Genomic DNA, 15809 nt, shown 5'->3' with positions numbered 1-15809 from the left:
CATGCCCAGGCGGCTGCTATTAAGAGTGACCCATTATACAGTATTTTCAATTTATGAACTCTTTGGTATGTTTTACATGTTCCTGCTATGTCTGCCGTAGAGATATCAGGTGATTGACAGCTGGCTGGTGCTACAGTGGGTGGACGAGATAATTATCTGGACCCATTTCTCCACCCCTGGTCCTAGGCTCGTTGTTGGGGGGGGGGAATGACAGCCAGGTGAAGGTACTGCCTGGGAGTGCAACCCCTCAGCCATACAACCCCCCCCCGGGAGTGCAACCCCTCAGCCATACAAACCCCCCCCCCACTTCTTGAAAGGCAAAAAAGAAGCAAGGCGGTATTGAGAACTTTCAGTGTGGTGCTACATATTTATAGAACTATTTATTCCTCAGTAATGGTGATTCATCACGATAGCAAAATGGATCTGCTAAGAAATAGGAGCACACACACGCACAAGATGAAGATAAATATTTATGTGCACTTTTTAAACCATAGGTAAAGGTAAAGAACCCCTGATGGTTAAGTCCAGTCACAGACGACTCTGGGGTTGTGGTGCTCATCTCGCTTTACAGACCAAGGGAGCTGGTTTTTGTCCACAGACAGCTTTTCCGGGTCATGTGGCCAGCATGACTAAGCCGCTTCTGGCACAACAGAACACCGAAACCAGAGCAGCACACGGAAACGCAATTTACCTTCCCACCGGAGCGGTACCTATTTATCTACTTGCACTTTTTGGTGTGTTTTTGAACTGCTAGGTTGACAGGAGTTGGGACCGAGCAACGGGAGCTCACCCCATCGTGAGGAATTCGAACCGCCGACCTTCTGATCGGCAAGCCCAAGAGGCTCAGTGGTTTAGACCCCAGCGCCACCTGCGTCCCTTATGGTTTTTAACCATACAATGGCCAAATGCCCATAATACACACACACTTTGTTAATTTGTATTTGTATCCTGCCTTTCCACCTAATGCTGCTCAAAGTGTCTAACAAAGGTAAAATACAAAACCATGTCCTACATATGAGTTGCCTATGTGTATCTGCTGAGGCAAAGCTGGTGGGGAGAATAAAGTGAACATAAGACAATCCTGCAAGCCGGAGTAGCACCTGCAGTTCCCAGAAGAATATTGTATCCAAGAGCAGAGGGAAAACACAGCTGTGATGACAAGTAGTATCTATTGACTATTTGGTTAAATCCATCAAGAGAAGCCTTATGTTGCTCCAAAAGACTGTCATGAAGCCTTGGGTTTCTTTAGTGGAGTATATCTGCTCAGCACTGATGCCACGACAGAAATGTTACAAATTGCATTCTAATCACACCTCTTCCCATGAGACGACTTTAATTTCAATTTCATTCCCCCGCCATTTTTCCCCCCTGAAAGGATTATTCTTGTTTAGGAAAATGTGAAAAATGAGCTTTTATCTTGCCTTCTCGCTGAGATACGCAAGCATGGCAAGGCAGCTCTGAAAGCCAAAACAAACAAGATTACCATAGCGGTTGGCGCAAATGAGCGGAAAGAATCTTTTACCTGTAAAATCCTGGAGGGACCTGAGGAACTAAGAAGCTCCTCTCGAGGCTTTGTAAGACGTCGTTCAGCATTCTTACTCGGGTGGGAGCTCTCTCCTTCGGGTCGTTTGCTGGACGCATCTCATCCGACTGGAACAACTGGGCACTCTCCCTCAGGGCGTTGGCCATTGTCAGCAAGCGGTCAAGATTCAAATGTTCATCTGAGAGCAGTAAGAAAAACACACTATGGGTAAAAATGTGTTGAGGCTGACTGGCAGATCCACGTGCTCACTTATGGTAGAACACACTTCTGAGTCACCCTTAACCACTTGGCTCTGACTGGTGGGCCTTTGGGGTTGCAGTTTATTTATTCCAAATATTTACATGCTGCTTAATGCCTAGTCTTTAAGCAGTGTGCAATAAGATTCCAAATTCAGATAATTGCTTAAAATTAACCATGAAGTCAGAAAAAACCTTACTTTCTGCTGAAATGAAAAGGTCTTGGCCAATCACCAGAAACTCAACACAGAGGGGGCTGTCTCCTGGTGGCTATAAGCCATGCATCTAAGCCCTGGGATGCCACCAGAAATGACTCCTCAGTGATAGGCCAGGGCAGTGTTATAAGGAATCAGGCAGTCTTTAAGGTATCCTAGACTCAAGTTGTTAAGCGCCTTGTAAATTAACATGAATCAGACGTCTGCCTACTGTTGGGTTAAAGGGCAGTTACCCCTTCCCTTCCCAGTGATAAACTAGGTGTGAAACATTTTACTCATACCATAGCTACCCCTGTTTCACTCTAGCAAGCGAGGCAGCTTGAGTACATGAATGCTTCAGGGCAGAAGCATAATTTACAAGCGTTAAAAATCCACTGGTGCCCATTATGGAAAGCAATTGGTTACGCAGAGAAATGTTACTGCATTTAATCCAAGTCTGGAGAATAAATATCCATCCGGCATAACATGACTTTGAATAAAATCCAGTTACATGCAGCCTGTGCAATGAAAAACCTGCCGTATAATTCAGCAATCAGCGGTATGCATCTCCCAAGTTCCCTTTTTCTGGTGCCTCCAATTGTATTTATTTAACAACTTAAAATAACCAGATGAGATCATTCATCCTGATTCAAGCTGGGGAGGGTTGCATAACGAATTGGAAATGCAGGATAATAAAAGTGTTGCTGTTTCCCCTTGAGTGAGATAACATTTGTAATTTTCCCTCCTTAGGAGTGGTGTCGAAAGATGTTTAAGATAAAACTAGCAAGCACTTCCGAATAGCACAGCCTACCAGTTGCAACCACTGTGTTTATCCAAGGGATAAATCACACGTGTCGCTGTCACTTCAAGTCAGCCATGTCCAGTATGATATGATAATAGGAATGCAACTGCACTTAAAATAATACTATTTATATCCAGAGGTGAACATAGCCGTAGGCTTGCTAACATCTTTGAAAGCCAATACTCAAGAACAATTCATATAGCTAGACTGCTAAGCGACTTGACCGATATTCTGGTATGCAAACCATTAATTTAAGAATGACAATCCTGGAAAGGGGAAATTAAAAAAAAAATCTATATTCTGGTCAGCTGCCAATTTGATGCCAGACTAAGTTCAAGGACCTGGTCCTGGTGCACAAAGCCATAGACTGCTTGAGACGAGGACACCTGAATAATCATTTCACCCACTGAGATGCTCCACTGACCACTGTGTGGTACAGGAGAGGAACTCCTACAGGTACCACCCCATTGGGAAGCCCATTCTGCACTATGTAGGAATCAAGCATTTAGCATGGCTAGGGCTGACATATTTCCCTGACATATTTCCCAGACATATTTCCCAGACAGGAATTTCCCAGACATTCAGCCAGGATTCAGCCGTCGGAAACAGCACCTGGGCAGAAAACCACTTAGATGTGGCAACCCATATCAGAAGTGTAGATTTTGGTGAATTTCCTTAAAAATAGCTCAAAAACTTTGGCCAAAAAACCTGTTGTGTCCGGATTTTCACTTTTTGAAATATGGCAACCCTAAGCATGGCAGCATGATACATATCAGATAGGTGGCATCTTCGTTGTCTTTTCAGGAGCAATTAAGCACCATCTTTTCCCAAAGAGTCTTTCAACTGGTGGTTATTATCCTAGTCTGTATTTGCAATGGGCTTGGGGTTGTTGTTATACATGATTTTGTATTGTTGTTAATTAACAATTGGTTGATTAACAGAGGGTTAGTATTTTCAGTGTCCTGCCCCATGTCTAGGGCCTGCCCAAGACATTTGTTCCCTGAGGTGAAGGGCAAGATGGCGCCTTCTCCTCCCCATTCCATTTACAAAGAGGAGCAGGTAGTGCTGTGGTCTAAACCACTGAGCCTTTTGGGCTTGCTGATCGGAAGGATGGCGGTTCAAATCCCTGCAACAGGGTGAACTCCCATTGCTCTGTCCCAGCTTCTGCCAACCTAGCAGTTCTAAAGCACACCAGTGCAAGTAGATAAATAGGTACTGCTGCGGCGGGAAGGTAAACAGTGTTTCTATGAGCTCTGGCACTCGTCACGGTGTCCCACTATGCCAGAAGCAGTTTAGCCATGCTGGCCACATGACCCGAAAAGCTGTCTGTGGACAAACACCAGCTCCCTAGCCTGAAAGCAAGATGAGTGCCGCAATCCCACAGTCACCTTTGACATCTTGTACCTATTACGTTATTCCATTTAAAGAATCTGAACAGTGGCAGCTGACTCTTCCTTCCACAGAGGTGACAGGACAACATCCTCCACCATTCTGGAAGGCAGTAAGTGGGTTTGTGGGGGGCACAGAGCAGGGCTATTTTAGGAGACTGTTTGCAGCAGGTGGGGTACTGCAGCCCCAAATGTCTATCACCTGAGGAAGCTGTGTCACACATCCTAATGGTCCCCCCCCACACCATTTGTCATTGCTGTTTGATACGATACGCATTGCAAATTCAACACAGAATTCATTGCTTTAAAAACAACAACACGAAATCGCCTCAATACTGAAATGCTTCAGAAGTTCAGAGCAAAATAAATAAATAAATAAAGGCATCCATGAAAGCCAATTAACAAAATATTGTTTCGGTGTTGAATTTAGGTGCAGGAACTATTTAAACATTAATACCCAACATCCTGAGAAATTAGGTGGGTGGGTGGGCGGTTCTAGACTTGCTTGTAGGGATGAGCAAATCAGTCTATTTTTGGTCTTTCTCAGTTTCACATTTTTCAAATATTAAATTCTGTCCTCTGCATTTCCAATTCTGTCTGCAAATTCATTTCAAAAAGTCCTTGGACAGTCCACCAGCATTTTGCTACAAATATCTCCTGATAACCACATTTTTGTATGTGACTTCTTCCTAACATGAACATCTTTTTCAAAGCAATTTTTCTGACTGTGATGCAATTTTCATCAATAAATGTATTTTAGGCCCACTTTGACCTAGTATATACATTTTTGTACATGTTACTTGGCTGGAGAACCGCACCGTAAAATTCAGAATAGAGCTAATTAGGAAGGATGGCTGTAATTGGTTAACATGTTGTTTCAGAAAGTTTAGATTAGATAGACCTGCCTTTAGAGGTGAACTGAATCCCTATCTGTTGCTGGAAGACAGGGGGCTATTCCTTTGCAGATTGGTTGTAGCTCAGCAGTAGAGCGCATGATTTGAATGCAAAAGATCCCACATTCAATTCCTTACATCTCTAGGAAAGGATAGGAAAAAAATTCTGTCTGAGACCTCTGGAAAGCTGCTTCCAGTCAGTGTAGGCAATTCACTGACTCCATATCAGGCAATTTCATATATCCCATGGAACTCATGTTCATAAATTCCACCGGAGGAAGAAGAAGAAGAGTTTGTATTTGATATCCCCCTTTATCACTACCCGAAGGAGTCTCAAAGCGGCTAACATTCTCCCTTCCCTTCCTCCCACACAACAAACACTTTGTGAGGTGAGTGAGGCTGAGAGACTTCAGAGAAGTGTGACTAGCCCAAGGTCACCCAGCAGCTGCATGTGGAGGAGCGGAGACGTGAACCCGGTTCACCAGATTACGAGACTACCGCTCTTAACCACTACACCACACTGGCTCTCTGGAGGAGGGAGATGCACGATTCAGTCTTGGGTTTGGGATAGAGACACAACATCCCATGCAGGAAATCACTGTCATTAAAAAGTACCTACCAAGCAGCGGTAATTTTTTTAAAGTATACAACAGGGCTTGTTGATTTAATCTGGCATTTTCCTTAGCTTTGGTTAATTCATTAGTTTCAGTCACTTCACTTCAAGGAAAGGAGGATTATTTTCATGGCACTAATACTAGTAAGATAAGCTTTCTCATTTCTGTTAACTTTGCAATTTTGTTTAATGAAATTCCCAGCAGCTCCTCTGTCTCTAAGATCAGTTTCATTACACCGTCCACTTCTTTGTCTGATCTCATAAAGCTAAGGTTTGTAAAGTTGTCATGAGGGTTCGCTGCTCTTGCATTTATGCAGCCCATGGCATACATTTCTTGCAGCTACTGGATTAGTGAGGTTTCACCCCGTAGGGCAGGGGTGGGGAACGTTTCTGAGCCCAAGGGCCACCTTCCTTCCTGGGGAACCTCCTGGGGGCCCCACGCCCATAGCTGGTGGAGCCAAGGGGGCAATAGATAATAGAATCATAGAGTTGGAAGGCACCCTGAGGATCATCTAGTCCAACCCCCTGCAACGCAGGAATATGCAGCTGTCCCACACAGGGATCGAACCTGCAACCTTGTGACCCTTACCTTTGTACAGTGGGCTGCATTCTAGCCATGCACAAGTCAGAGCTCTTTACTCTCACTGCTGTACACAGACATCTTTCCACTGTCGATCCAGGCAAGTTAGAGGCATTGTCCCAGTTCAAGGATAGCTCAGTTGGTAGAGTGTAAGACCCTTAATTTGAGCGTTGTGGGTTCAAGCCCCATGTTGGGCGAAAGATTCCTGCATTATAGGGGGGTGGACTAGATGATGCTAATGGTCCCTTCCAACCCTACAGTTCTATGATTCCAGTTAGGCAAAAGCAATTCAGGAAGTTGTGAAGCAGGCCTGGAGAGAGGGTGTGGCCTGTTAGTATTATTTGGTAGTATTGGGGAGAAGGTGTGGCTCAGAGAGAGTCCCAGGGAACAGATAGAGAGGCCTGGGGGTGGTTGCATTTGGCCACCATGCTTGGGATTCCTGCTCTAGGGGCAAGGCTGACCCTCCCAAACTGAAGGAGCAAAGCTGCTGCACATATTGTAGGTGCCAACCGCCAGCTGTGTTATTTCCTAGAGCCTAGGTCTCTCTATTTGCCTTCCCGGAGGCAGAACTGTCTTCTTTTTTCCCCTCCCTCTCATCCAAACACACAGATCAAGGTCATTCATTTCTAACACAGAGCTTTCAAGAACTGGCTGATAAATCAACTCAAGCAACTTATTCGGCATTAAATTATCCCGCTTCCTAGTGGCTGCAAGGAGAGGGGCGAGCCGGAGTGATCTGCTGCCAACGTGAGCTGCGGCAATAAATAAGCAAGATGGCCAGTCTTCAAACCAAAGAGCCATGGGGGTTCAGTGCTCTTTCCCCTTTCCCCTTTCTCCATTTGTGGTTGCCCTACAAGGAGCTGGGGAGAAACATCCTCGCAGTTTGGCCCTAAAATGGTATTTATCCTTGATTGTGCTTTAAATACTAGTCACTGGTGTGACTTCTATTAAAAATTATGCACAATTCTATTGTGTTGTCTCAACACAGTGTAAAATTCACTGACTTCACTGGAACTTACTCCTAAGTAAAAGTGCAGCATTTATTATTATATAGTTTATAGTTTAAAACCCCTTCATGGATCACTGCCTTGTCGTGGCGAAGGGGCTTGAATAACTCAGAGAAGCTATGAACTATGCCGAGCAGGGCACCCAAGATGAACAGGTCATAGTGGAGAGTTTTGACCAAACGTGATCCACCTGGAGGAGGAACCGGCAAGCCACTCCAGTATCCCTGCCAAGAAAACTCCATGGACAAAGACAACAGGCATATAAAAGTTATGACACTGGAAGATGAGCCCCTCAGGTTGGAAGGTGTCCAACATGCTACTGGGGAAGAGCGGAGGACAAGTACAAGTAGATCCAGAGCTGATGAAGCAGCTGGGCCAAAGCCGAAAGGACGCTCAGTTGCGGATATGCATGGAAGCAAAAGGAAAGTCCAATGCTGTAAAGAAAAATATTGCATAGGAACCTGGAATGTAAGAACCATGAACCTGGGTAAGTTGGATGTGGTCAAAAATGAGATGGCAAGAATAAATATTGACATCCTGGGCATCAGTGAACTAAAATGGACGGGAATGGGCAAATTCAGTTCGGATGACTATCATATCTACTACTGTGGGCAAGAAACCCATAAAAGAAATGGAGTGGCCCTCATAGTCAACAAAAGAGTGGCGAAAGCTGTACTGGGATGCAATCTCAAAAATGATAGAATGATCTCGATACGAATCCAAGGCAGACCTTTTAACATCACAGTAATCCAAGTTTATGCACCAACTACTGGTGCTGAAGAAACTGAAATTGACCAATTCTATGAAGACTTACAAGACCTTATAGAAATGACACCAAAGAAGGATGTTCTTCTCATTATAGGGGATTGGAATGCTAAAGTAGGGAATCAAGAAATAAAAGGAACAACTTGCAAGTTTGGCCTTGGAGATCAAAATGAAGCAGGGCAAAGGCTAATAGAGTTTTGTCAAGAGAACAAGCTGGTCATCACAAACACAATTTTCCAACAACACAAGAGACGACTCTACACATGGACATCACCAGATGGGCAACATCGAAATCAGATTGATTATATTCTCTGCAGCCAAAGATGGAGAAGCTCTATACAGTCAGCAAAAACAACACCTTGAGCTGACTGTGGCTCAGATCATCAGCTTCTTATAGCAAAATTCAAGCTTAAATTGAAGAAAGTAGGAAAAACCACTGGGCCGGTAAGATACAATCTAAGTCAAATCCCTTATGAATACACAGTGGAAGTGAGGAACAGGTTTAAGGATTTAGATTTGCTGGACAGAGTGCCTGAAGAACTATGGGTGGAGGCTCGCAACATTATACAGGAGGCAGCAACGAAAACCATCCCAATGAAAAAGAAATGCAAGAAAGCAAAGTGGCTGTCCAACGAGGCCTTACAAATAGTGGGAGAGAGAAGGCAAGCAAAATGCGAGGGAGATAGTGAAAGATACAGGAAATTGAATGCAGATTTCCAAAAAAAAAGAGAGAGAGACAAGAAGGCCTTCTTAAACGAGCAATGCAAAGAAATAGAGGAAAACAACAGAATGGGAAGAACCAGAGATCTGTTCAAGAAAATTGGAGATATGAAAGGAACATTTCGTACAAAGATTACCATAATAAAGGACAAAAGTGGTAAGGACCTAACAGAAGCAGAAGACATCAAGAAGAGGTGGCAAGAATACACAGAGGAATTATACCAGAAATATATGGATGTCTCGTACACCCTAGGTAGTGTGGTTGCTGACCTTGAGCCAGACATCTTGGAGAGTGAAGTCAAATGGGCCTTAGAAAGCACTGCTAATAACAAGGCCAGTGGAAGTGATGGTATTCCAGCTGAACTATTTAAAATTTTAAAAGATGATGCTGTTAAGGTGCTACACTCAATATGCCAGCAAATTTGGAAAACTCAGCAGTGGCCAGAGGATTGGAGAAGATCAGTCTACATCCCAATCCCAAAGAAGGGCAGTGCCAAAGAATGCTCCAACTACCGCACAATTGCACTCATTTCACACGCTAGCAAGGTTATGCTTAAAATTCTACAAGGAAGGCTCAAGCAGTATGTGGACTGAGAACTCCCAGAAGTGCAAGCTGGATTTAGAAGAGGCAGAGGAACCAGAGACCAAATTGCAAACATGTGCTGGATTATGGAGAAAGCTAGAGAGTTCCAGAAAGACATCTACTTCTGCTTCATTGACTATGCAAAAGCCTTTGACTGTGTCGACCACAGCAAACTATGGCAAGTTCTTAAAGAAATGGGAGTGCCTGATCACCTCATCTGTCTCCTGAGAAATCTCTATGTGGGACAAGAAGCTACAGTTAGAACTGGATATGGAACAAATGATTGGTTCAAAATTGGGAAAGGAGTACGACAAGGCTGTATATTGTCTCCCTGCTTATTTAACTTATATGCAGAATTCATCATGCGAAAGGCTGGACTGGATGAATCCCAAGCCGGAATTAAGATCGCCGGAAGAAATATCAACAACCTCAGATATGCAGATGACACAACCTTGATGGCAGAAAGTGAGGAGGAATTAAAGAACCTTTTATTGAGAGTGAAAGAGGAGAGCGCAAAATATGGTCTGAAGCTCAACATCAAAAAAACGAATATCATGGCCACTGGTCCCATCACCTCCTGGCAAATAGAAGGGGAAGAAATGGAGGCAGTAAGAGATTTTACTTTCTTGGGCTCCATGATCACTGCAGATGCTGACAGCAGTCACGACATTAAAAGACACCTGCTTCTTGGGAGAAAAGCAATGACAAACCTAGACAGCATCTTAAAAAGTAGAGACATCACCTTGCCAACAAAGGTCCGTATAGTAAAAGCTATGGTTTTCTCAGTAGTGATGTATGGAAGTGAGAGCTGGACCATAAAGAAGGCTGATCGCCGAAGAATTGATGCTTTTGAATTATGGTGCTGGAGGAGACTCTTGAGAGTCCCATGGACTGCAAGAAGATCAAACCTATCCATTCTGAAGGAAATCAGCCCTGAGTGCTCACTGGAAGGACAGATCCTGAAGCTGAGGCTCCAGTACTTTGGCCACCTCATGAGACAAGAAGACTCCCTGGAAAAGACCCTGATGTTGGGAAAGATGGAGGGCACAAGGAGAAGGGGATGACAGAGGACGAGATGGTTGGATGGTGTTTTCGAAGCTACCAGCATGAGTTTGACCAAACTGCGGGAGGCAGTGGAGGACAGAAGTGCCTGGCGTGCTCTGGTCCATGGGGTTACGAAGAGTCGGACACGACTAAATGACTAAACAACAACAACAACAAAATAGTTTTGAAATTATTTATTGTAACTGTTGAGTGGATTTCTGTTTAATTTTTATATGGTGATATTATTATTTTATACTATCCTAATGATTGTTGAATGTTACTTTTTTGACGTAGGTTGCTTATTTTAAAGCTGGGGAGGGTGGGATACAAATAATTTATTATTATTATTATTGCAAGTTTGTTGTTTCCATGTGCGCGCCTAAGATTCCTGCTCCAAATTCATAGAATCACAAATTTATATGCTATATGCCAGTCTTTAATACAATTCAATTATCTTATTATGTCTATTTTCTGCTTGTTCTTTTTCCATGCAGTCATTGCTTGGTCTTCACATGTTGGGAACCTCTTTCTACCTTTAAAAAGGAGAAGTTTCCCTTTTTTAAGGATAAGAAGAGGGCTTCACAGTCCTCTGTTTTTTTCTGATCCCCAGGCTGGGCTAAGAAGAAATATTCCTCTTCTTCTACACCAGCATTGCCCCAGGAAGCTAAAATTCCACTCTGTGTGTGTGTGTGTGAGAGAGAGAGAGCAACAGAGAGAGTGCCTGCTGCTGAGTCTGCTCCTCACCTTCTGCTGACATATAGCTCCTGAAGAAGTAGCCAACCCTCAATGTGGTCCCCGGGCCAAAAAATATAGCCATTCCTGATGCATAGGACTGCTCAGTGCCAGATTTATGTATAAGCTAAATAAGCTATAGATTAGGGCCCCACCCTCTTGGGGGGGCCCCAAAGAAATTAAAGGGGGGGGGAACCTGGATGTACATTTCCAAAATATAAGATAAAAAACAAATGCAATAAAAACTACATACAGCAACAGTGTTTTGTGTTGTGTAGGCTCCTATGATGTAAGTAATGGGCCCCGCCCGCTAGCCTGCTCCCTAAAATATCACTGGTTTGACCATTTCTATATATAGGGTGCCTACATTCTGCATGGACTGGTTGCATGGCAACATATGCAAATGACTTTAGATACCTATTAGGTCCATAAATTAGCATATAGCATATATTCAACACAAATATATATACATATATATTCAACAAATGTTGACAAAGGACAGGTGGACATATAAAGGGCCCCATTACCTTCAGTAGCTTAGGGCCTCATCAAACCTAAATCTGGCCCTGGGACAGCTGCTGTAATTTTTAACACACAAATGCCTACACACCTTTTTCTTTATTGGCTTACATGTTAAACCCCACTTGCAACATGGAGCCAAAGGACCCTACATGGGATTCCTCAAGCAGTCACCCACCTAGACACTGATCACACCCAGACCTGCTGAGCAGCAATCAAGTTCCTTCAGGCCATATGCTGGGTATGCATACAACACACACAAAAATCTGGTCCAATGAAATAGGCACATACTGTTAGTTTACAGTGATGAAAAGCAAATGCTCACCATCAAAAAGCAAAGGGATAATAAAAAAAAGACATTCACCAAGAATCCTTGGACCATGGAACAAATTACCTCTAAAGCTCTTCTGAACTTCTAATGCAATATCCAGGGCATTAAAGGGCAGTACTGGGTTGTTGGCAATTTGCAAAATTACTTCACCTGTCAGCTGGAAGGAAAAAAGAAAAGAGAGAAAAAAACAAATAAATGGAGATCAAATAAATTTTAACACATTTTATGCCTAATAAAAAATGTCTATTCTGTATCGGTCTCTACAGCCACAGCAGGCGCCGTAACTCGCCGACGGTTTGACTTCACATCCAAAGTTGCATTCTTCCATTGTCTTTCCAAACAGACAAATGCCAACAGTATTATACCTAAGCACAGTATTCTGATCCATAGTTCACCATATGTTTCAATGCACACAATCAGGCCTCTTGCGCAAGCAGTCTTCTTCGTTCATTTCAATGGCAGAAGTGGCATAGTATGAGTAAAATTGTGTGTGTTTTGCATAAGCCCTTCTCTATCAAAATGAGCACCTTGATTTATAAGATCTCTTACCTGCCCTTCACCATAAAGTTCAGGATCTGGCTAAAACAATATATTATGTAATCATAAACACAGACAAAACTGTTCCAACCAAAACAGAGCAGTATATATTTGACAGGAGAGACGGATCCCACAAAACAAAATACAGTCATACCTCAGGTTACAGACACTTCAGGTTACACATTTTCAGGTTGCGCACTGCGCTGAACCTGGAAGTACCGGAACAAGTTACTTCCAGGTTTTGGCGCTCGCGCATGTGCAGAAACACTAAATCGCACTTTGTGCATGCGCAGAAGAGCCGAATCGCAGCCCACGCATGCACAGACACGTCACACGGATCATGATCGCAACCCAAGTGTCCACTGTACCTTACCTGCATCTTCAGAATATGGCAAAAGATGTACACACACAGTGGTATGTGGAGGAAGTTCCACAATTTATGGGCTGCCATTCTTTTTTGCACTTCTGAGGCCCCTATGCAGATCTTGACATCCCAGAGCACAGCAGATTACTCATGTTCACAGAGAATAATTGGATCAGGGGGAATGTCTGATTTAGAACAGTGGCCTTCAACTTGACCAGTTCCAGGATCCACCATTAATTCCAGCCTGATATATAGTATCACTTTCAGTGTTCTCACTTATCATTTTTTTTCAACCTAAACTACTTGCCTTTACTTAGGGCTGTCAACCGTATGAAGGGTTTGCCCTTGATTAATGTTCTGTCTTTTCACCGACTAATCAATTAACTTTAAATGCATTTTGCATATTACCCAAAGGCACTGCAAGGTAAGATATTTCACCACTTAATAAACAAAAGCTCCACTACCCAAGAATGGAAAAATGGGCAGCATTAACATATGAATGTGCTTTTTATTATTATTCTATATTACATTAATACATTGGAACTACAAAATAAAGAATATTGCATTAATAGTTGCTCTCACTGATTACAATGGGCTTCTGCCAATCCATCGGCCTCATGTAGTTGACTAATCTATCAACAAACTGATTTCACACAAACATCTGCCTTTCTTTTTCTCTCACCTTCCTTCTCTCATTCTTTCTTTCAACAATATAGTTGCTACATCCTTTACAGGCTGCAGCTTCTAGAGGAAGCCCCACATATGAGGTTCAGGCACCAGATTTAAAAATCAGGGAAGGTTGCCTAGGCCTTTTAAACTTGACTCATTATTTTATTAACTCCTGATTTGGGGTTTTTTTTTTTTTTTGTATTTTATAACATACTGTGTTTAGAGTTATGTGCTTTAGGGTTCGGTTTTAATTCTCAGGTGTGCTACTTTTGACATTATATACAAACCAGCATTGCTTCATGAAGATAAGCTGCCTTGAAAAGTCTCTTATGGCACAGTCTTCTACCAGTCTACTCAGAAGAAAACCCTGTTGAGTTCAATGAATTGAGTTCTCGGTGGTGGCGCCCGCCCTGTGGAATGCCCTGAAGACATCTGAAGGCAGCCCTGTTCAGGGAAGTTTTTAATATGTGACATTTTAGTGTGTTTTTTATCTCTGTTGGAAGCCGCCCAGAGTGGCTGGGGAGACCCAGCCAGATGGGCGGGGTACAAATAATAAATTATTATTATTATTATATTATTATGAGGCTTACTCATTGCTGTTTGCTCTGATTTAGTGGTAAAGAGCAGGTTTGTGTGAGGAAAACTCCAGTGGGGGGGGGATAAAATAAAATAAAGCTTAAAAGTGCAACCCACGCACTTTTTACAGAGCAAACAGCAACCCACAGAAAACCCCAACTGCTGTTTGTTGCACTTCAGCTTTAAAGAGCAGGAACTCATTCATGGGGAAAGATCTGGGGCAAATTTGGAACTTTAAAGTGCAGACCTTTGCTTGGCCATAGCCTCATGTCAGTGATTTGAAGGCCACCTGAGGAGGACAGGAGGCCTGCCTGTGGATTGGCCAATAGCAGGCAGGCCTGGGCCTGGGCATTCCCCAGGGGGCGGGACTTGCCAGCTGATGAGCATTACTTGGTTCCGCCCCTTGCCTGGCTAAACTAGCAGTTAGGCTTTGGCTAGAGGGGAGGTTGTAGCCTTTGCCTGCTCCTCCAGATGTTTTGGAACTACAACTCCCATCATCCCTAGCAAACAGGACCAGTGGTCAGGGATGATGGGAAATGTCTCAAAACATCTGGAGAGCCGAGTTTGCCTATGCCTGGTTAAGGGTATAGTGTTAAAGGAATCTGTGAGGTGTTGCATCTGTCCCATGCCCCGGAGGGGGGCTAGGGCCATAGAACTCCTCCAGCGGGGACCCTTCAGGGGGTACCCCTATTTGATATAGGTCATAGGGGCCCCCATCATGTGGTTTACCCTTAGATACACTCCCAGCAGACAGGATGGAGTTGAATAAATGGCTTCACCCAATGCCTATGCCTAAACCTCATATCTGTAACCATTAAAGCTGTGGCCTATTTGAACCCCAAAACTCTATACGCTGTTGTCTGGTCTGGTTATTTCATTATGTAGCGAGTGACTGGGTCACGGGGCCTTGGCACACAAATTACTCTGTACTATCTGATATTTGAGAAAGAATAATTGTTGACACCCAGAAAAGATGTTGTTGGAATATTATCAAACATCCAGGATTTCTGGAGACAGGGGAAAGGGGGAAAAAAGATATCCCAGCAAGATATCTTAAAAGCCTGCAAAGAAATTTGGGGCAAGACACATCCACAGTACATGGAGACAGAGAGCACACTATAGATCAGTTGGAAACCCACTTCCAAGCAGGGGCAAGATCTGAAGCTGTAAAGATTTCTACCTAAAGGGGAGAAAATGCCAGGGCGGCTGCTGAGAAAAAGAGCTGTCATCTTCTGTGAAGGAAGAGCAAGGAGGTGAAAGGAAGCTCTGCAGAAGAACAAAGTTAATGATATCCCAAGGGACCAAGAAAGAAACTGGAAAGTTAGATCAGCATTTTTAAAAAAACGATGGGTGGGGGGTAGCTAGGGATGGAAGAAGATATTTTTCTGTTCCAGATTGTATCCATTGCATGCAGCACCTTTCCCGTTCCACTGCAGTTCACCTTCTGTCCAAAACCACATCATTCATCTGTCTGTCCAGTGTGACAAAATTATGTCCCTTGAAAAATTTGCATATTTTATTATTTAAATCACACAAGTTACCGTACATTGCCATTGTGTTATTGCACCTCATGCATTTCAATGCAAAAGGAAACACAATGCAAATTGGTTGGGGGGGGGGTGGACACAATTTATCATTTGCAGGCTGAAAAGGACAGCAGCAGCAAATACTGATCATACTTATAGGATCGATTTCCATTACAGACAATAGATG

General features: G+C 43.4%; 1 protein-coding gene across 6 annotated transcripts in view; it reads right to left on the bottom strand.

Moving 5' to 3' along the window:
- The window catches only part of NAALADL2 (N-acetylated alpha-linked acidic dipeptidase like 2), an 821817-nt gene that overhangs the window by 32057 nt on the left and 773951 nt on the right, over positions 1 to 15809 (bottom strand). For all 6 annotated transcript variants that reach the window (XM_081862367.1, XM_081862368.1, XM_081862369.1 and 3 more), the window contains 2 exons: positions 12014 to 12107; positions 1523 to 1721 (listed from right to left, as the gene is read on the bottom strand). In XM_081862367.1, the coding sequence (XP_081718493.1) occupies positions 1523 to 1721; positions 12014 to 12107 (293 nt within the window). The remainder of the gene's footprint in view (positions 1 to 1522; positions 1722 to 12013; positions 12108 to 15809) is intronic.

The sequence above is a fragment of the Podarcis erhardii genome (genome assembly GCF_964252035.2).
Source record: "Podarcis erhardii genome assembly, chromosome: 5".
NCBI classification, from domain to species: domain Eukaryota; kingdom Metazoa; phylum Chordata; class Lepidosauria; order Squamata; family Lacertidae; genus Podarcis; species Podarcis erhardii.
This window is presented reverse-complemented; position numbering and strand designations above follow the sequence as displayed.